Genomic DNA, 23,907 nt, shown 5'->3' on the forward strand with positions numbered 1-23,907 from the left:
TATTTCTTGTAAATATTTTGAGAGGTATTAAAGCCAGATGCTTTAACTCGATATTTTGGTGTATGTGTATTTTATTTCCAGTACTATTGTCTTGTCTACCCCATTCTAGCAGTGACAGAAACCCCTGTCCAATGTGAGTTCTGTGGGTGGCCCTCTCAATTGCGATAAGAAGGCCTTACACTGTAACAACTACCAACGTATACGTAATTCGTATCAACGACAGTAATATTAGCTGCCGTTTTACAATTGACAATTTCCATATTGCAACGTACTTTTGTAAGCGAACTCAAAAAATTGTTTCTCTAACAAGAATAATATTCACAGTGGGAAAGTGATTGGTTCTTTTACTGGCTTTGTCAGATGCGAATCGGCTATTTCGCAACCAATGTGACTTCAGTATATACAGGAATGTAATATTATTTTTTTCTTCACGCAGAAGACCTTAAACAAAATAATACTCTCGAAAAAGATAAATCGCAATTCGACACTTTTATTTCAGATGCTGACAAATGTGGCATCTTTCTCAAATTTTCAAAACCAAATACAGTATAATAAAATATAAAATAAAATAAAATAAAACAAATAACGCAAAAGTATTCGGGAAACAAACGGGGCAAAAAATGTATAAAAATAAACGCACGTGGTATAAAGCACGTTACATTTCTATGATACAATAGGTCACTTCGTGGTCACGTTAGACTACGCATTCCTACGCAGTTGTACCAACGCGAGGAAAACCGGTCAACCGTATTCGATATCACTTCACTCTAAAATCAGTTTTAGATACAGCGCCATACACACACCGTTGAGAAAACAAGATGTCCGCGTTTACCCATTCCAGCTCTTCTCGCTCAGATCGATTGGCCACTTGCAAAAATATTTGTTCGGGGATATATTTTATTGAAGATATGAACCTCGATTTCGTTGGGAAACAGGTGAATACTAGCTGTAAATACTTATTTTACTACTCTACGACACATGTGGTTTCTCATCGTATTTTAACGTATACCCAATATCGATGTTTCGAAAAAAAGGGTGGAATTGATGACCAGCGGTTTGTGAATTCTTCTTTTGCAGTTATTCGCAAAGTTAATTGATTGCCTCGGTGCCTTATCATGTCGTGTGGTCCACGTATTGATATCAATATGAAACATGTTTACTACGAAATCGATATGTTTTGTACAAAAGTAAATAGTTGTAACGTAGATGCAGTAGCATAAAGATTAATTAAAGACAAATAGTAAATACTTGTGTTGTATTTACATTCACAACTATTTCATATCAAAAAATCAAACACAGCATCGTTCCAAATTTGGAGAGGGAAATTACCAAATTCTACCTCTTTCTCTTTGTATGTGATCAAATCAAATTATTTGTCGGTGATACCATCTTAACGCACTGGAAAAAGATTGCATTCCTGTGATATATTGCATAAACAAAATCTGCGCACGCGCGGGAATAGAGTCCCAAGTGACGATAACAACGCATGCCAGAAACGCAAAGGCTGATGGGTAGACGCTTGTTTGTAAACAATGACACGCTATGGCCATCTGACGCATGCGCAGGTGACGACTCTCCCCTTTTAATTCCTAAACAGGGACATATAGTCATATGTGTCGCTCATTGAAGTAAATATAACTACCAGAAAATATTATTCAATTGTAAGTGGACATGGATTTACGGCATAAATCGTATTGTTCTGCCCTGAATTTATGTAACTACATAATCTGCCATAGAGAATGTCCGAACAGCGCCAATGTATAATTTCGCATAATACAACTCATAACCAGACGTGTAGAGCGAAAGGAGTTGATTTATCGTTCATGTTTTTAATGTATTTTTCTTTCAGTTATTTTTTTTTTATTTTATCATTCCTCGCATCAAAAGGTTACAGTTTAGATACTGAACATATAACAACACGCGCTGAGTTCCCGGATGTCGTTATCAAGGTATCCATGATTTATTTAATCATAGCTTAGCAACCAAATATCTCGAAATTTGAATATTGTGTTCAAGATGGATATAGTAAGTAATGACGTCATATCCATTCATCAGAAATACTGCGGTAGAATATGCCATACTCTTTTTTCTAAGATCGTTTTGTTGTTGTTGTTGTTATTGTATTGATTTTGATAATTAGTTTTACTACTTGTATATATTCACTCGCTCATAGTCATTTACGTGTATTTTGTTAGAGCCGAAGTGACATACGCCTCTTTTATATAAAACAGTATTTTTTTTTAGAATTTGAAATTACTATTTTGTTGTCCAATGCACCTATAATTGTAATTACCACTTTATTTTGTTTATTCATTTATTTTGGTAATTTTAATATTTACATTCCTTGCGGCAATTTTGAATTTTTTACAAACAAGTTCATACCAATTCACAGAACATTCACTTTTTTGTAATGTTGTAGTAGTGGATTTCGTAACATTCGAATTTTCGGGAAACTTTTACAGTGTTTTAAATTATGGCAAACATACGGGTTACCTTTTTTGTTTTTTTAACAGTAATGTTGTTTTATGGAATCGTACTAGTATTGGTTTTCAAAACGTTGTTTGTAAGTATTTTGGATCATAATGAATTAGTTATGTACAGAAATGGTAAGGACGAGGACTGTTCGAAATACTGTGAAGTAATAAAATCAGTACTAGTCTTATCAACGTGACATAAGAATTAGTTTCACGAGTGGTAAAACCGTCCTAATAAAACAACATTCAGTTTAGTTGTATGAATGTTTTACAGTCGAACTATAACATATTGACGATTATAATATAGCTGTTAGGGGAATCGGGCAATAACAGAACGTAAACACCATCCACCAATACACAGTCGCAACCCAACAGAATGTGTGAAAACTGACATACTTAAACTACCTAAATAAAGCATTATGCGAAAAAAGCCCTACCTCATACTGTAAAACACTTCGCCATCTGATGAAACACTCAGGGCTCTGTTGTCGGTAGTGACGTGGTGAAAAGTGGCCTTTTTCTCGTTGTCGAAGTAAAGATCTGGCCTCCATATATTGTCAATAAAATCGTGCGAGTACAGTGTGATGGTGTTGGAGCTGTTGTGACGAAGTCTTGGATCCCACCACCGTTGATGAAGATATATAGTGACGGAATATTCCTGAAAAAAAACACACCAATCTCAAAAACATTCATATTTAAACTTACCGTGCCATTTCCTTGGGTAATACAGTTTTTATTGCTACCATAATATGACTGTATATGATGTTATCATATATAATCCAAGGAATACGTTGATGGATGGGTTGATTATATTGTTTTGGCTTTTCCGATACGACTTTTAAAGATACGTTTTTTTTTTAATTTGAGCAAATCCCCCGACACTACGTGAATGGAACAATATACAATGATGTGCATAGTGAAAACACAGTTAACACAAAAAAACAACAATACGCACCATTGTAGTTTCTTTAACGGAGTCGAAACTATTGATGAATATGTTACATGTGACATTTAGTGGAGGCCCTGAAAAAAAAAAGAGTCCACAGAAATACATAATAGCCATTACATATTTATTAGATTTCGTTATTTGTCGCACACTATAGTTTCAGGTTTTGAGATTTAAAATGTCACATGTACATTGACATAATGTTTTATAATAGACATCATCGCGATTGAAAAGGGTAATTTAGCTCACCTGGAATTATTAAAAACAACATAGTCAGCTCCAATTACGACGTTTGTATATTCGACTAAAATTTTTAGTACGTTTACAGTGATTCTTGTTATTTCAATATTTGAATAACACTTACTACAGACACAGCTGCCGAGTTTTATTTAAGCATATCGATTGTTACGTCATTTTTAGAAAACATATGTACATGTTGTATAATTCGTTTATTATTTTTTCTTCAGCACATTGCATAAATATTAAATGAAACTGGACATACCTGACAACGAAATGAACATTTTTATTGTAATGCGATATAAGCTCAATTGCAAACGTAATCGAATTCTCATTTTGTGATAAATCGTATAATTTAATATGTATAGATCTTTGACTCTCATGGAATTATATACACTTCAATGATTTTTCCAGAATTTCTGTAAAAGCAATTTGGCATTTCCATTTGAAGATGCAATATAAACGAAAGCGTTTCCTATTATGTTATTGTTCGATATTTTTTAATGTAGATCAAATTAGGATAGGATTTATCATAGACTGAACATGTTACGTTTGCAAACACATAGTAGTATTTCTTAGATGAAAAATTAAAACCACCAATACACATTGTGCAGTAATTTTTAATGTACGTACGAATGCGTCTATATATTACGTACTCTTTGGGCTCGTTGTTTTTAACGCGCACCCGAAGACGAATTCAAACCTCACTGTATGATGGGATACAGTGTAGTGAAGACAAATTATAAGTTAGTTCATACATGGCAACAAGTACCGACTTTTTTTTTCATTTTAATTTTTGTTATCGCGCGCACGAGGTTCACTAGTGACGAACAAGGTTCTGATTTGGAAATCTACACAAAGAATATAGATCGTGAATTCTGCTATCCGATTGCTGGAAACTACTCATGCATTTTTTAAACTATAAATCCATTTTCAAAATTAAATGTATGATTATTGTAAATATAAATTCATTTTCAAAAGTGTAATTACAAATGTATAATTTACATTTTGATTAGTACTTTGATTAGTACATTTTTACTCGTTTTTTAAAATGCAAATCAAAATTGTAGTAAATTATAAATGCGTAAAACAAAATACAAAAACTGTCATACTTTTATAAAAGCATGGTCGTGATCTTCCTCAATTATTGCAAGCGCTTCTGCGTCAGATTTAAACAAAAAAGTGTTCTAATGTAAACGTACCACTAAATCTTCAATATGAGAAAGGCAAACCGACTCATCCGTAACATTTTCGAACACGACCGTACGGTGTTTAACAACTTGTATTGCTTTCAGTGTCAAACGTATTACAAATCCTTTACGTTCACTGCGAGATCCCGCGTTATATAGTACGTGAAATTGAGGTCATAGCGTCGTAGTGACGTCAAAACATCGCGTGGAATTATACAAACGCGCAAATAAGTTTGAGGTATGTCCACGTCTAATAATGTACCGAACATATATAATGATGTCAAACAGCATAATTGTAAAATGAAAGGATTTCTGCAGCAGACGTTCGATTCGCGTCTTCCGCACATTGCGTGATGTAAACTCGCCAATTATGCTCATTATTTTTACCAATACATAACATTCTATTAATATTTCCGGAAAACAACCCCTCATATGATGTGAGCACGTAAGGTCATGGCAGACTAAAAAATTATGCGGAAAATAACCATTATTGGACACAATGTTGCTGATTTCACTGGGAACAAGTTTCGTTTACAGTTAGTAATTGATGTTGTGTGTGCCAAGCTGTCTCTACTTCCTTCACCGTTTGAAATATTTCGACCGCTGTATCTTGCATCATTGCGCCTAGAGTTGCGTACAAATGCATAACAGAACGTACATACATGTATGACAAGCCTAAAAACGCCAGCATGGTTTGTTATCGATCAATATTGTTAATATAAAACGTATTTTACGCGTTTCAATTTGATTATGCCCTGAACAAACATTACCGCCTGGCTGTTTTTGTCTCGTGCTGTGTATATATACATGTACAACTAAACTATTCATAGAAACATACAACTTACCGTTGAAATATGGTCGTATCGAGCTTGTTCCGTGGTTAGATAACACCGTGTCGATCAGTCGCTGTTGTTCAATCAAATCTCTATCTATTAGCCTGCAAGCGAGTAAAGATATTATCAAAATGGTCGTGTAAATGTTTTATTTTGTAGTCATTATGATCGAAAAAGGGGAATTCTGAAAAACATTGTTTTTTTTATTTTGAGTAGATTGCGTTGTTGTTATTTGTATACTTATATAGTTAGGTGGATGAATTATATAAACAAACCGTTTCAAACTACGCACTGAGTTTGTCATTATACGGCAAAACAGTTCTATTACGTAACAATTCAGATATGTCGTGCTTATACTGATGGGCGGGGCATTTACTACGCGAAAAGAAAGATTATGCGTAAAAGACGCCACGCATGCATGTCACAGCTGACTCCCATGATCTCGATATGTTGGGAACATTCGGGATAAAAATATTTTCGGGAAAAACAGCACATTAAAGGGTTTGTGATGTCGATTATTTTTCTCTACCCCTGAACTGATTTCAATATGTCAATTTATTTCCCTCAAAAATATGGCTTTACTGTCGAAATCCCCCTTTCTACAATCGAATGTTATGAAATGATGATTTGCACAGTATACTTAACCTGAAACACGTAGTAAATTTGAGTCGAGCTTTGCCCAACGTATAGTATGGGAAAGGTGAATTGTGTTGTTGGTAATTTATATTTAGAGATTGTTGTGCTGGTTATCGTATAATTTAATCAATAAAACACGACAGACCTTTATTTTAATTAGCTTGTACGTATTAATATATAGGCAAAAGAAGCATAACATGTAATAGAATTTATTTTATTGTGTACCATTAAAGCCAAAATTGAAAAACAGCAATAAATAAAGAAAAAAATAAATAATTTAATAAAACAATAAAAAAGCGTAAAGTATAAATTAAAAAATAGACCAATAATTAAAAAAATAAAGCATCGAACAATAAATAAATAAAAAAAGAAGAATCAGATTATTTAAATAGGCTGATTTACAATTTACGGAAAAACAAAGACAAATGTGTGGATTTACTAAAATAAATTATGGAGACCCATGAATAAACCAACGACTAAAACGTTTGGTCAATTCATCAAATGTGGTATAAGTAGCGAGATATAAAAGTCTTTCTTTTTCCGATAATACTTTTGGTTCCACTAAATATTTTTCAAAAACGGCATTGTTCAGAGCTTCGAATGTGTCACCGATCTCGCCTGTATCACTCAACACAGAGTACATATCACATAAGTAAGAATTATCTTGTGAAAACAAATACGCTTTAAACTGTTAAAGCTCTTTACAAAGCGCCGTTATCAGAAATTCGGAGGCGTGGCTATTCAAACTCTGGGTGCTAAATGACTGTTTATTAAAGTGTATTAATAAATACGGAAAGCTTCTTTTTAAATAGATAACAAGTGGTAGTTTATTTAAGGTAAATATTACTGTATTGTATTGAATGCTATTTTAATTCATAAGGTCTTCGTCTTCAAAATATCGCAAATGCAAAAAAGTGTTTACCATCCATGACTGCCATATTGTTTTGTATCAAATGGTTAAAGCGTGGTGGTCGTCGCGCAGCGCGTGTTCGAATTTCATTTAAATAAACAATGCATTTTACACGCGTTGTATACGTCGATATGAGTCCCATATCGAACAGGACGCGGCACGACGACTATCGTCATTTAAATATAAAACAACGATTACCACCTGCCATTTACTTTCCCATGCCAACTTTTGCAAATTAGGTATTTAAATATAAACTGCTTGCTTTAAATATTGTTCTATATATATGCGGTGTTTTATTTATTCGTCTATTTATTTATATCTTTACTAGTCGGTAACACTCGACCTATTTACCAATGCTGGTTACAGTGAGTGTGAAGTTATAAATAATACTGTGCTTGTTAATTGATGAGCACTGTGGGATGATTACAGTATTGCAAAAGTTTGCATTTTAATATTTCAGCCAAGAACAGGTCCGGGCATGATTCGTCTGAGCTTAGGTGTACATACTTACAGCCTCTTTTCGCCATTGTCACGTAGATTTTTTTTTCAAAATGAACGCGATCTAGACGTCGCATTTGAATTAATTTTCTCCTTGGCCTTCCGTTTCTCGTTGTACTGCTTGCACGTGTACTATTTATTACTAAATTCGTTTTCGCCGTACCTAAACAAATTTAATTTATCGGCGGTGCGCGGTAACACCTAAGACGTCTGTAAATTATGTTTAATAACGAGTAAGAACTTCTTTTTTGATATGTTCAGTATTTAAATTGATCCTTTTTGACATTTTAAGGAATGAAAGGTGTCATATTTTTGCTGTGTTGATATAATATGTGGCAATGATAGGTCAAGCTGTGAGTCCATTGCTCTTTTTTGTGCTTGTCTTTAGTCTTTGTTATTGTATTTTGGTCATTTCTGATACATTTGATGTCATAATTTTTATCGACAGAAGAGCTATGGTTCCTCCCGTAGACTTGCATAACACAAACGTGCTAGCCAAAGGTTACAAGGGCGCCAATAACCGTTAAATCGGGGGAGTCGTCACCTGCGCATGGTCAGATGGCCATAGCGTGTCATCGTATACAAACAAGCGTCTACCCATGAACCTTTGCGTTTTTAGAGTGTGTTGTTATCGTCGCTTGGGACTCAATTCCCGCGTGTGCGCAGTTGACGACCCTCCCGCTGTAAATTCGAACGCTAATTGTTAGAAAAACGAACCAAGATGTACTTTTATATAAAATTGCGCGCATTTCTTATATCATTACTGCTTATATTATCACTTTACACTCACTGTAGCCACCTATTGTGACTACGCAGACGTAATGTTCTATTCTTCGATTTTTCTTTTATTCATTAATTATAGCTCCAATGCCATAATATTATGATTCAACATAATATGCATGGTACGTGTCAAATAATATAAAATTGATACACTAATTAAAAAACAATGGAGTATACATAGCGCAATTTAAATCACAAAAACAAGTAAATTAAACCAGATACAAGTTTGTGTTTGTGAGTCGCGCAAAATTACATATATAAATGACATATATAAAACATATATAATTACATATATAATAAACATTACGTGTGATTCAAAGAAATGATATGTTTAAAACGACAACAATTATAATTGCACTAAAAATGAAATTAAATTAGTTTATGAAACCACGGTAAATTATGGCACCGCAACGTGAATGAATTTATAATCACTCAATGTGTAATATAGCTCGTACATATTTTTTTTTTTTAATAACAAATTTAAATTGTTGACAGGTTAATTGATGTTTGTGTATTGTTACTAACAGACGGTTGGTATTTATACAATTTAAGGAGTCCCGAGTTTTGTTATTCTCGGAATAATCTCACTGTTGTCTGTGGTCTGTGGCGGCCAAGTAATTTTTTAATATTTCTTGAATTATAACAATTTGGGATGTTTCATTTCATTGAATCGCTAGGGGGCCTTTTCGGTTATTTGCATATTTTCAGTAGACGGCGAGCACAACAACGCGCAAACTACAGTTTTACCAGTCAGTTATGTTTTGACGTCAACTTTTTACAGTAATATCCATAGAGATTAACACGTGTTCATCTCGTATATGGTGTCATATTCGAAAGCTAAAACCACGCTGATTCTTGGCTTTGCTAATTAAAATGAAAATTGTTGCCACTGAGTATACCAGTGTTCTTGTCAAATAGGGGACTTCTCACGGAGAGATCAACTATTGGTTGGCCAAGCATGGTGGTATTTCTGAAAGTAGCGTGGTATTATTCTGTAATCATCGTGGTATGCACCCTCTATTAACTTTGAAGTGGATCGCATTCAAGTTGTAAATGAGTTTGTATGTGCATGAAATAAGGGACTAATACATTGCACGATCCAACGCCAACTCAAAAATATTATACCACTCAACACTTTCAAGCACAGATGTGCGATTTCGAAAAGTGGTATAACACTTTTGAATAACAATTACAGCAAACATAGTTTCAACAAATGGTGTTACTGGAATATAGCCACGTGACGACCAAGCGACCAGTTGACGTGTTAAGTACGACAATGGTGAAATGAAATGTTTAGGAAATACAATGCACTGCTAAATATTAGTGTACTATTTATTGTTACTATTATTAATAACAAGGCAGAGATGAGCTGAAAATGAACAAAACTGTGAATATAAAATATAAATGCCCGAGCTACCATGCAGCGCTCGTTCGAATTTCGTGTAAACAAACACTGTATCGAACCGTGACCACGCGACGGAAATTGCGACGACACGTTTATTTCAGTTACGCATATAACGTTCACGAGCGAATGTAATTTTTGACATGATAAATGACCTGAATAACTTAAAGTGATTCAATCATGCTACGTCTGTTTGTTTGTTTGTTTGTTTGTGTGTTTATTTGTTTGTGTATTGTTTACTAACTCCATCCATATTTCAGAAAATCTCGGAACAAGATAGTAACACACCTCATGGAAATAACTAATCTTACGTGTAACATGCATACACCTTATCTCTTTTTCATTGTGCCTGCAACCTTAATCCAAAGTATACGTATAAGTGAGTTAGGCAACGGCGTGTCGTATTGTGTGTGTGATTATGGAATACGTCCATCGGCGAATTGCAAAATGGCTTCACGGTAAATACTATCTTAGGTTACCAGTGTTATTAGCGAAATGAGAACGGCAGTTAAAAAGAAACATGTTATTTATTAATAAATAATGTATTAATAATACGAGTTAATAACAAGCGGGCGCCAACGATGTTCATTACTTTTTTTTAAATATTTTATGCGAACGTCTTTTTATAATTCTTGGCATAGATGGATTAGGAAACTTTATGAAGGGCACAATGGCAAGTCGGGTTGTATTAATTCAAAATGACAAATAAATTAGAAAAAAATGAAATTCGTGAAGTGTGGTTAACAGCAATGAATAAAACACGCCCTACCATAAATTTGAGTCGTGATCTTTATGAATACGTTTCATACAGAACACCATACTGTTTAGAAAGGTATATGTCCATAATAGGCCTGTGAACGAATTTTTAGAAGGCCCTATTTAAGATATCTATCCCTCTCCATCTCACAAAATACAACCTTCTGTTTCGTAATATTATCATATACGAAGATAGAATTATGATTAGAGATGTTGAAATGGTGCTAGGGAACGTTTCAGGCATTATTTTATAGCAACCTTTTCAAAATGCATGGAAATCGAGCGGGCAGCCATAATGTCATCAATTTCAGCTACATGAAAACATATCAGAGTGACCTGGACAGATGCGGCGACCTATGCATTCATAATTGATAATGTGCATATTTTATAATGTCCACGAGGCATTCTTCTGACTCGTGTCCCAGAAAGTATTACTTAATAAAAAAAACACTAACAACTGTATTCATATATTATATACATCAAGTCTCCAGAAAGTATGTAAAAAGAAAATAAATAACTAAAATCTGACATTAGGTATCCATGGCGACAACCTATGCAATGCATTTGGTATAGTTAGATAATGTCTTTAATATATGGGTGAATGTATCTGATGCTCAAGGAGTTAAGCATTAGAACTAAATTGTGCACCACAACAAGTACAGAAGCGTCGATTTATGCTTTATTATTTATGCTAATTATCTATTTTTCATACTTTATCATAGTATGCGCGGGATTTGAGTCTCGAGCGACGATAACAACACACGCTAAAAACGCAAAGGCTAATGGGTAGACGCCTATTTGTAAACACTGACAGGTGAAGACTACCCCGCTTTAAGTTCCTAGAAATTATAATTATTTTCAAATGTTTTTGTTTGATTTGTCCCCAAAATGGGTAAATGTTAAACAAAATTTCGGTCGACTCAGCATTATTAACCCGACAACACACTGGATTCACCATTGGCTTGGTATTTTTCTTGCATCATTAATATTCAGTGATTGATCTAGGAATTCATTAAGTGGGGCCATTGGGGCCCCTCTTGTGTCAGAACAAGGGCCATGACAAATTTTTGGGGGCCCAGACGTTGGCGTACTGCAGCATGACATTTTCCAGCATTTATAAAAGCCTGAATGCATAAAAAATGATATTTGTATTGAACAAAATTATATTGAACCCTCACTTGTTGTTCTATAAACAAGTTTTATAGTACTGAACAGTGCCCTTTACTAATACCTTCTTCATGACCACTTACATCTACCTACTGGGACAATTGATGGAACATTGGCAAAGGCAAGCTGCAGCATAATTACCCTTCCAGTGCTCGCAAGAAGAGAACACATGTAAGCAAGTATTTCAGTTATTTTTTTCTTTATTTATCATAGAACACAACTAGAGAAAGACATTTTGAAAACAAAAATTGCAACAAAATGCACAAGGAAATAGTATACACCATTTTACCATGAAACAAAGGCAAGATTCAATGGTGTGGTTATGTTCTATAATATTTAATATTGTTTAAATTTTATTTACTATACTGAAACAAACGCCTGTCTCGTTTTTCACGCCATACATGTACAGCTTTGTCAAACTGGAATGAGTCAACAGGTGGTCCATTTACAGCAATGGTCAAAAGTGTATTAAGTCTCTCACCAGTAAGTCTGTTTCGTGCAGCAGTTTTTGTTTTATTTTGAGCAGAGAACCCTCTCTCACAATCTGCAGTCTGCACAGGAATCACAAGTGCAATACTTGCCAGGGTGAGAAGATTTGGGAAACTTTCTTTGTGATATGTATTTATAATTTTCCAAAGTTCACACAGTTTGTCTCTTGGGTATGCTTCTTGTAGAACCAGTTTTTTGGCCAAGTCCCATTCTCTTCTGGTGGCCTCTGGATCAATCAAAGGAGGTTTAAGTGTACCATCATCAAGAGTAACTTCATACCCATAATTCTGAATAAGAACCTCTATTTTATCATTACCCCATTCAGCCTTATTATCTACAAAAGACAGTGGTCGCATGCCCAATACAGCAAAAACTGTGATTATGTTGGAACTATCATCTGGAAATCGGGTTTTCAAATTGTTTATTATTTCTTCACAGAATAATTTTCTTATTTTCTCTTTGAAATGTTTTTTTCTTAACCTCGGTGCAATACATAATATCATGACCCTCAAGCTTCTGTCTGTTACCAGGTCCCTCAGTTACCAGTGATTTCTGTAGCTGCTGCAAGTGTGGGCCATCTTTGTCTTTCAGGTTCTCAATATCCTGAATGGCTTGATTGACAGCTGGCTGTATTAAGGCAAGGTCAATGTCCTGCTTCTGAAACACCATGGATAACTGTGTCATTGTTGGAATTACATCCATTAATAGGTACATTGTTGCAATGAAGTTGAATGTTGTGATTTCTTTTACGATTCCTTTTGCTTTGCTGTCTTTACTATAATTTTGACCTTCAAAATACACCACCAATGCACTCCACGTTCGGTAGATGGCTGACAGTGAAGTAAAGAACGAGAACCAACGCACATGAAACACTTCTTTGTACTTCAGCTGTGGGGAATCTAACACAGTCTGTATTTCTTTTATTCTAGCAGTTCGGACAGCTGAATATTTGAAGTAGTGGAATATACTGGTTAGTATTTCAGTGTACTTAGTTAAGTATTCCACCTTAACAGCAGCCTGTGCTGTACATAAAGCTAGCCTATGGGCTATACAATGTATGTTAACGAGTCTTGGATTTTTTTTTTTTAGGAATGCAGAGACACCACCCACTTTACCTGTCATGACACTGGCCCCGTCACTGCCGAGGCCAACCATTTTATCAAAACTAACATTATTCTCATTAAACATTTTTGTTTTAACAGCACCTGATATTGTAAGGGCTGTGCCATCAGATATATCCATATTTGTAAAGTAGTGTGTTTCAGCTGAGAATGTTTTTGTATTGAGTAACCTTACATACATGACAAGTTTCTTAATTATAGCAATGTCAGTGGTTTCAGCACACATTACAGATATAAATGGAGATTCTGATATTTTCTCAAACAGATCCTGTTGAAGAACAGCAGCAATACAATTCTGAATTTCTTCTGCAGTAATATGGGACTCATAAGTAGAATTGGCTCCTTGTTCCAACTCATTTAAGGTCTCACAGCCTTGTAATTTCAAAAAATGTAACAAGGAGGCATACTTCATGGTAGCTATGTTTTTCTTAGCTAGCCAATACACTGTACGAAATAAAGCAATGGCTGTTTTGAATTTTTTAGATTCCTCATTTGTAAGATGTACTTCAGCGTTGGCAGAAGCTTGTTGAAAACTTTTCTTCATTTGCAGTTCTTTTACAGCATTTTGATGCTCTTTGTTTTTTGTATGTCTCATAAGTGTTGACGTCTTATAATTTCTACAACCGGTTTTACTGGTAAATGGGTTTTTCTTTTGCATTTCTCTACAGATCTGGCAAAACATGCCTTCATTGTCGAAGTACAACTACTGCCACATGGATAACCATCTTTCCTGCAAGAAAAAGAAAGTTGGAAGAGTCCAGATAAATTCTAATATTGTAACCATTGTGAAATAAAGCAATTTTTTGACTAGTGGTGTTATGTCTGTTAATTATTCACTATTGTGCCTATGTGCACTTAACTTTTACATTTGCTATAATGTCCATGAAAAAACTACAGTAATAAAACTAAATAAGCCAGATTGTTTGGACATGATTCTACATGATATTCAGAGAAATAAAAAAAAATCTATCACTATTGCTGGGAATTTTTAAAATACAGTGAGTGTAAACAAAACAAGAAACTCGAAAGTTTCTCAATTAAAATCAAATCATTTTGCATAGATCAATAACAAATATTTTAAAAAAATTTACAGTTTACACTTGAATCATCAACGCACTCGTAGTGAAGAATCACGTAACACGCAATAAATATAAACAATTGAATGGACATAAAAAAATAGCCTTATATTTTGGTTTCACGTGTAATGTAATGTTGACCTACAAATAATACATGGTATAGTAGGCTTCTTTTCTGGTCATAATTTTCAAAGTAAAAGTGTAATTTATTAAAATAACATTAATTAGCATTGAAAACAATGAATAGCGTTACTGCGTAACATTGTTATGATTGTGTTTACGTACCTGTGGGTGCCGCCGATTAACATCGGAACAAGTATCACTGCCCTCCAAACCTTCGGAAGGCTCAGAGACTGTTTCTGAGGTATCCTTTTCTTCAGTGGCTGGAACTGATGCCCCGAGGATGAACTCGTTCATCAAGCGCTGTCTTTTGTTCGCCATGCTGTTTATTTGCACACGGTCCACTTGAAGTGGTCACGTGATAAAATTTGCGACATTATTGTCGCAAAAGATGTCGCCACGGAGTAAATAAAGGGTCGTTCAGATCAATCAGCCACTTTACGGTAAAAACAAACGCAACTACGTAATTCTTTCATTAAATTGGCAGAACAAAAATGTTGCGCCCAAACTGGCGCACAGTGTTATGAAAAACGCGTCAACTTTGATTTTTTTGCGCAAATTGCACAATGGCGCAGCCTAGATCAAACACTGATAAATTCGTTTTCGCCGTACCTAAACAAATTTAATTTATCGGCGGTGCGAGGTACCATGTAAGACGTCTGTAAATTATGTTTAATAACGAGTAAAAACTTCATTTTTTTATATGTTCAGTATTGAAATTGATCCCTTTTGACATTTTAAGGAATGAAAGGTGTCGTATTTTTGCTGTGTTGATATAATATGTGGCAATGATAGGTCAAGCTGTTAGTTCATTGCTCTTTTTTGTGCTTGTCTTTTGTCTTTGTTATTGTATTTTGGTCATTTCTGGTCATTTCACATTTGATGTCATTATTTTTTTTTTATTTTTAGACATTCGAATTTTTATCGACAGAAGAGCTATGGTTCCTCCCGTAGACTTGCACAACACAAACGTGCTAGCCAAAGGCTACAAGGGCGCCAATAACCGTTAAATCGGGCGAGTCGTCACCTGCGCATGGTCAGATGGCTAGAGCGTGTCATCGTATACAAACAAGCGTCTACCCATGAACCTTTGCGTTTTTAGAGTGTGTTGTTATCGTCGCTTGGGACTCAACTCCCGCGTGTGCGCAGTTGACGACCCTCCCGCTGTAAATTCGAACGATAATTGTTAGAAAAACGAACCAAGATGTACTTTTATATAAAATTGCGCGCATTTCTTATATCATTACTGCTTATATTATCACTTTACCCTCACTGTAGCCACTCATTGTGAGTACGCAGACGTAATGTTCTATTCTTCGATTTGTCTTTTATTCATTAATTATAGCTCCAATGCCATAATATTATGATTCAACATAATATGCATGGTACGTGTCAAAGAATATAAAAATGATACACTAATTAAAATACAATGGAGTATACATAGCGCAATTTAAATCACAAAAACAAGTAAATTAAACCAGATACACGTTTGTGTTTGTGAGTCGCGCAAAATTACATATATAAATGACATATATAAAACATATATAATTACATATATAATAAACATTACGTGTGATTCAAAGAAATGATATGTTTAAAACGACAACAATTATAATTGTACTAAAAATGAAATTAAATTAGTTTATGAAACCACGGTAAATTATGGCACCGCAACGTGAATGAATTTATAATCACTCAATGTGTAATATAGCTCGTACATATTTTTTTTTTTAAATAACAAATTTAAATTGTTGACAGGTTAATTGATGTGTGTGTATTGTTACTAACAGACGGTTGGTATTTATACAATTTAAGGAGTCCCGAGTTTTGTTATTCTCGGAATAATCTCACTGTGGTCTGTGGTCTGTGGCGGCCAAGTAAATTTTTAATATTTCTTGAATTATAACAATTTGGAATGTTTCATTTCATTGAATCGCTAGGGGGCCTTTTCGGTTATTTGCATATTTTCAGTAGACGGCGAGCACAACAACGCGCAAACTACAGTTTTACCAGTCAGTTATGTTTTGACGTCAACTTTTTACAGTAATATCCAGATAGATTAACACGTGTTCATCTCGTATATGGTGTCATATTCGAAAGCTAAAACCACGCTGATTCTTGGCTTTGCTAATTAAAATTAAAATTGTTGCCACTGAGTATACCAGTGTTCTTTTCAAATACGTACGACAATGGTGAAATGAAATGTTTAGGAAATACAATGCACTGCTAAATATTAGTGTACTATTTATTGTTACTATTATTAATAACAAGGCAGAGATGAGCTGAAAATGAACAAAATTGTGAATATAAAATATAAATGCCCGAGCTACCATGCAGCGCTCGTTCGAATTTCGTGTAAACAAACACTGTATCGAACCGTGACCACGCGACGGAAATTGCGACGACACGTTTATTTCAGTTACGCATATAACGTTCACGAGCGAATGTAATTTTTGACATGATAAATGACTTGAATAACTTAAAGTGATTCAATCATGCTATGTCTGTTTTTATGTTTGTTTGTTTGCTTGTTTGCTTGTTTGTGTGTTTATTTGTTTGTGTATTGTTTACTAACTCCATCTATATTTCAGAAAATCTCGGAACAAGATAGTAAACACACCTCATGGTAATGAATAATCTTACGTGTAACATGCATACACCTTATCTCTTTTTCATTGTGCCTGCAACCTTAATCCAAGATGCAATACATTCAATATTAATCAACGTCGTCAAATGAGTATACGTATAGTGAGTCAGGCAACGGCGTGCCGTATTGTGTGTGTGATTTTGGAATACGTCCATCGGCGAATTGCAAAATGGCTTCACGGTAAATGCTCTCTTAGGTTATGACATGCGGATAAAAGGACTTCTTTTTAAGAAGGAATCCTTTTAGAAAAATCAGATAACATACTTATCGCGTTATACAAGTTATATAAACATATAGCAGACGAAAGGTGGATGAAATGATATCATAACGTAGTAAGATGTTACCAGTGTTATTAGCGAAATGAGAACGTCAGTTAAAAAGAAACTTGTTATTTATTAATAAATAATGTATTAATAATACGAGTTAATAACAAGCGGGCGCCAACGATGTTCATTACTTTTTTTTAAATATTTTATGCGAACGTCTTTTTATAATTCTTGGCAATAGCAATGAATAAAACACACCCTACCATAAATTTGAGTCGTGATCTTTATGAATACGTTTCATACAGAACACCATACTGTTTAGAAAGGTATATGTCCATAATAGGCCTGTGAACGAATTTTTAGAAGGCCCTATTTAAGATATTTATCCCTCTCCATCTCACAAAATACAACCTTCTGTTTCGTAATATTATCATATACGAAGATAGAATTATGATTAGAGATGTTGAAATGGTGCTAGGGAACGTTTCAGGCATTATTTTATAGCAACCTTTTCAAAATGCATGGAAATCGAGCGGGCAGCCATAATATCATCAATTTCAGCTAGATGAAAACATATCAGAGTGACCTGGACAGATGCGGCGACCTATGCATTCATAATTGATAATGTGCATATTTTATAATGTCCACGAGGCATTCTTCTGACTCGTGTCCCAGAAAGTATCACTTAATAAAAAAAACACTAACAACTGTATTCATATATTATATACATCAAGTCTCCAGAAAATATGTAAAAAGAAAATAAATAACTAAAATCTGACATTAGGTATCCATGGCGACAACCTATGCAATGCATTTGGTATAGTTAGATAATGTCTTTAATATATGGGTGAATGTATCTGATGCTCAAGGAGTTAAGCATTAGAACTAAATTGTGCACCACAACAAGTACAGAAGCGTCGATTTATGCTTTATTATTTATGCTAATTATCTATTTTTCATACTTTATCATAGTATGCGCGGGATTTGAGTCTCGAGCGACGATAACAACACACGCTAAAAACGCAAAGGCTCATGGGTAGACGCCTATTTGTAAACACTGACAGGTGAAGACTACCCCGCTTTAAGTTCCTAGAAATTATAATTATTTTCAAATGTTTTTGTTTGATTTGTCCCCAAAATGGGTAAATGTTAAACAAAATTTCGGTCGACTCAGCATTATTAACCCGACAACACACTGGATTCACCATTGGCTTGGTATTTTTCTTGCATCATTAATATTAACAACAAAATTGCTAAGAAAATAATATTATTAAAATAATATTAACAATTGCTAATATTTCTCCAGATGCAAATAACACTCTTCTCATTATACTATTGTTAAAACAAATACATTTCCTAGTACATTTACTATCAAAACCTGAACTAGATTCTTGTAAAACGCACGTGGCATGCTATGATCATTGAGTGCAATTTTCTTTGACACATATATATAATAGATCAACTTTGAGCTATGGTAGTTCAATTACTTATATTTGAGTTGTTACACTCGCTGCTCTTGCATACATTGATTAAGAAGGATTACCCATATACGATATTGTGCAAGAAACTTGCTTTTCGATATAAGGTGGAAACTGCATTGTAAATTTCTTAGTAAATGTTAGATATATTGTTTCATTATTTAAGCTTGCGTCCATTTTCAGATTTTGTACTGTTACTGTGACTATGATATTGATTTTATTACAGAATGTTAAGATACATTCATGATACACAAACTCAAAAACAGATTAAAACTATTAAATAATATTTCATAGTATTAAAAGATTTAGTTTTGAATGTTGATAAAATTGCAAAATACATATGCAGCAACATGTTAATAAATGGGGTGATATTTTAGTTGAATAAACAAAATTGTATATTCTTTACTTTACTAATTTGCTGTATTTTTGATTATGTTGTACTTATTAGTTCTGTTTCTTTTTTGTGTTGTTATTTGAATAAAAAAATATAATATTTTAGATACTAATATTTAATACAACTTACGATTTCCCCCTGATAAACAATGAAATACTATATTATATGGTACGACTTTTTGTTCTATACATTTACCGTGCAAAGTTTTCTAATACACCTGTATAACCTGAATAATATGAATATCTGCATTATGGTTTCACAGTATCTTAATTGGCATTGATGCCATGGTAACATGACAAAATGTTATCATTTTCCTTAAGAATTATAAAACATAACACTTCTCTATACTTTCTATATTTACCTTGCGATTGTTTCATATAAAGAGAAAAACGTTATGAATATTGACATTAGGTAATCATAAATTATGATAAACATTAATAAAATCACCAATTTGGAAGTCTTAGACACCATAGTATCTATCATATACGATGGGCGTTCAATAGGTAATGCCCCTGACCCATTTCCCATAGCAGGAGATTAATGAAACTTGGCACAGTTATTAGTCTTTCTCTTTCTCTTTCCCCATCGTTTGTTGCAGCTCTGGACCCAGGTTGGTCCTCCAACCACGTCGTAACTTTAGAAATAAAGGCTGCATTATCTGGGAAACGCTTTCATGGCTGGGGAAAGATGAAAGTCAGAGGGTGCAAGGTGAGAAGAGTAAGGAGATGGGGGAGGATTTTATAGCCACAAGCCCGTGCTTCTGATCTGGCGACATGTGAGTTGTAGACCAAAGCGTTGTCCTACAAGAGAAGGATACTATCAGGGGTAAATCTTCTCTCTCTGGGTTCTCCACACGTGTCAGGGGGGAAACTCGTCTCGTCTCTCTATCTCGTCCCCTTGAGGTACGGGATCGGGAAAGTCACTTAAACTTTACAGTCAAATAAGGCACACACAACGAAATACGTTTCAGCTCTCGTCTTAGTCGATCTTTTGGAGCACTCTATAAGACACAGCGCCCTGGGGAAAAGTCCCCAAGACTCTCACAAGGCTGAACCAAGACTAGCCCAAGACTGGACTGCCTCAAGGCTCGCCCCTGGACTGGACTCTCGACTGCGTCTGTCGTGGAGTATTCGCCAAGACCAACTCAAACTCTCTTTATTCATTTTCAAAACTCTAACCAATTACAAAACAGTAAAAAGACTCTAAGGCGTAACCTTCAATCATAAAGCCAATCACACTAAGTACTGAATACGTCATATCTTTTGATTAATCGTTCACTACATTAATAACTATGAATACCAACTGTCAGAATCGCGACGGATATCTGGTAATTAGTTCCAAATCACTGAGCCAAGTTCCGTCCAAAACTTCAAATAGACCTAAACGATGACAGACATAACACAGCAATTCAGCTAATAATCAGCTAATTAAGTCGACCAACAGATACGCGAAAACAAATTCATGACAATACTTTTGCTGATCTTGCCCGCCTCTTGATTTTGATAGCTTCTCTTAATTTCATCAAAAGTGAAGCGTAATAGGCTCCTGTGATTGTGGTACCCATTGCAAGAACATCTGTAATCACTACTCGGTCTTGGTCCCAGAAGATTGCGAGCATGACCTTGCCAGCGGAGGGCTGCACCTTTGCCTTCTTTGGAGGTAATGAGTCCAAGCGCTTCCTCTGCATTGACTGGGCTTTGGTCTCTGGATCATAGTGATAGTTTCATTCTGTGTAATCAATCTTTTGAAAAACTTTGACTCATCTTCTTGGCACATCTCCAAGTTCATCCTCGAGCAGTCAACGCGTTCTTGGTTCTGGAAAGGTGCGAGCAACCTGGAAATCCATCTGGCAGACACCTTATGCATAAGCAAATGGTCATGAATGATAGTTTCCGCAGACCCTGTACTAATCTTGACCTCTTTAGCTATTTGGCGAATAGTAATGCGTCGATCTTCCAAAATGGCTGCCTCAACTTGACGGACAGATGCCCCATCCATGGCAGAAGAGAGACGACCAGGTTTGGGAGCTGTTTCTACAGACTTCCGGCCATGTTTAAATTCACGATGCCAGCGTTTCACAAGGTCATATGATGGGGCATCATCACAATAAGTTTCTATTATTTCATCAACAGTCTCCTTCGGTGTGAGTCTTTTCATATACAAAAACCGGATCACTGCTGTTTTTGCAACATAAGCCATAGATATGTAAATCATTACGCGAGCAAAATTTCATCTTTATCAGACAACTGGAAGTGGATCAGGGGAATTACTTATTGAACGCCCCTCGTATATGGAATATCTACTTCGACTCAACTGCCATAATACTGTGTATTCATGCGTGCCCTTGGGAAAGGAACAATACACGGGACTGACAATATAAATGTCCCCATTGACTCAAAACCATTTTCCCAACAATTGATGCTGATAGCATAGAAAGTGAGTCGTATGTTACCGCCACAATGTTCTAGACGCTGAGCTATTACAGCAAGACCAGATGTTTAACGACACACCGCCGCACAACAAGGAACCTTACAATGCCACACAGGTACTCAGGGTTATTTTTGACTGTAAATTTATGGCGAAGTTACATGAACGTTTGTAGTTTTATATCAGAATAATCAGAAAATAATCTGAATCGATGAACCATTTTAATTATAATTATTTTGTTTGATGAAATGTCATCTTAATCAAAACAAAAGTAAACAATTCATAGACACATGTTACAATTTTTCCGATTTCATTTATTATCCCGGATGTTGAATAAATGAACTGATTTAGATTTGGGCCGTAATATAAAGGAAAGTTTAAAAAAATACGGCTTCTTAAAAATGAAAATACATAACGTATAATACTCGATTATTGAATCAATCGACATAGCCGCTGTGAACACTCTTAAATTGGTTAGTAATTAGGACATTATTAGTCGTTTATCATACCCTGAGAAATGTTTTTATATGAATGCAGAATATTAGAAAACTATAATCAACATTATTCATAGGTAAAAAACAGTTATTACTGTTGATTAAAACTATAGGACAATACATTATGTATACTAACTCGTGGGTATATTTAGACCGATAATGGAGAAAGTTTATTTTAAAAAAACGTCGATTATTTTTTGGGGGGGCGCGATAAACATCAATTGAATGTATGCATGGCCCTGCTTGGTGTAACAAATTGAAACAGAACACGAGTTAATAAATCCTAGAATTCGAGCTGTTGTCTTTACTATTAACACTGTCGCATGGTGGCTTTGTCTTTTGTTTTGTTTTGTTCTGTTGTTTTTTTTAAGCCCCTTTTTGCGTTATGTCATAACACGCTCATTTGGAGAACAATTAATGAAGCTAATTCTACGTAATTGTTCATATTGGGCGGCATGTTGCATGTTCTAATTATTTTGATTATATATCATCTGCAAATCTGCTAACTTCTGCAGCTATAGTAACTTGATAACTAAACAATCACATCTTTATTCGATTTCGTTTAGTGTAATTTAAGGTTAAGTGCAATACTTCGGGATAAAACGTACAAAATGAAGACGCATATTACTAGTTCAAACTTACGACAACATGAGTTTGTGGGATGTTAACTTTTATTAAGTTCAGTAATGAAAAAATTATATGAATGTTATCTGTGCAATCATGCATGCGATAAGATGGGATACGATAAGGAATATCATTAATATTCAAGTACACATTTTGTGAAATGTAATCCTTTTACTATTTCGTGCCAATAATAATAATAATAATAATAATAATAATAATAATAATAATAATAATAACACATCATTATATTGACATGTACAATTAATGACAGTGTACTAAATATAGAGTTGTCGGTCATTCATAAACAGTTGTATGCACACCATTTAAACTTATTATGGTCGAGTTGATTACACACGCAATGATAGCACAGTTATAGCTGTGCAGTAGGAATATGTCGAGACGAGTCACCGAACAAAGGGTCTTTTACAGAAGGATCAAGAGACAATCTCTCCCTGCAATATCTGTATGATAATAAGCCGTATTTTTATTGCGAACTTTAAAAAGTGCAAATTAAATTCCACTGTGGGCTTCACACTCAATGGTATTAGAAAAATTAATGTTTTAATAATTTATTTCTCCTGCGATGCAATCAACTGTGAGTATTCATTAATTTGCATGATTGCCTTTGTGTTGTTATCATGGTTAAATGAGTGATGGAAACACAGCTAGTAGTGATGCTTATTTGGTATAACATGTATGATATATCAGTATGTCTTAGTTACTAGTATTCAATATTTGTGTGTATATATATATTATAGACACACATTCATTATAGATACAGCAAATTAATCCCGGATAAATTGTGTCCAAACTATTCATTTTAATTCACATTAGATCTACATCTGCAATAGAATGTATCAACAAAAGCCATCGCCCACTACTCCTACCACTACTACTACCGCTACAAACTAAACAGCACTGGTAGTGTTTCCTGGTTGGAGT

At 34.7% G+C, this 23,907-nt stretch overlaps 1 protein-coding gene across 1 annotated transcript in view; it reads right to left on the reverse strand.

Annotated features, from left to right (window-relative positions):
• The window catches only part of LOC100376859 (glycine receptor subunit alpha-2-like), a 30,232-nt gene that overhangs the window by 4,129 nt on the left and 2,196 nt on the right, over positions 1-23,907 (reverse strand). The window contains exons 2-4 of the mRNA XM_085507958.1: positions 5,693-5,784; positions 3,430-3,497; positions 2,912-3,132 (exon numbers count right to left, since the gene is read on the reverse strand). Coding sequence (XP_085364084.1) covers positions 2,912-3,132; positions 3,430-3,497; positions 5,693-5,784 — 381 coding nt within the window. The remainder of the gene's footprint in view (positions 1-2,911; positions 3,133-3,429; positions 3,498-5,692; positions 5,785-23,907) is intronic.

Source organism: Saccoglossus kowalevskii, chromosome 14 (genome assembly GCF_978046115.1).
Source record: "Saccoglossus kowalevskii chromosome 14, keSacKowa6.1, whole genome shotgun sequence".
Classification (NCBI taxonomy): Eukaryota; Metazoa; Hemichordata; class Enteropneusta; family Harrimaniidae; genus Saccoglossus; species Saccoglossus kowalevskii.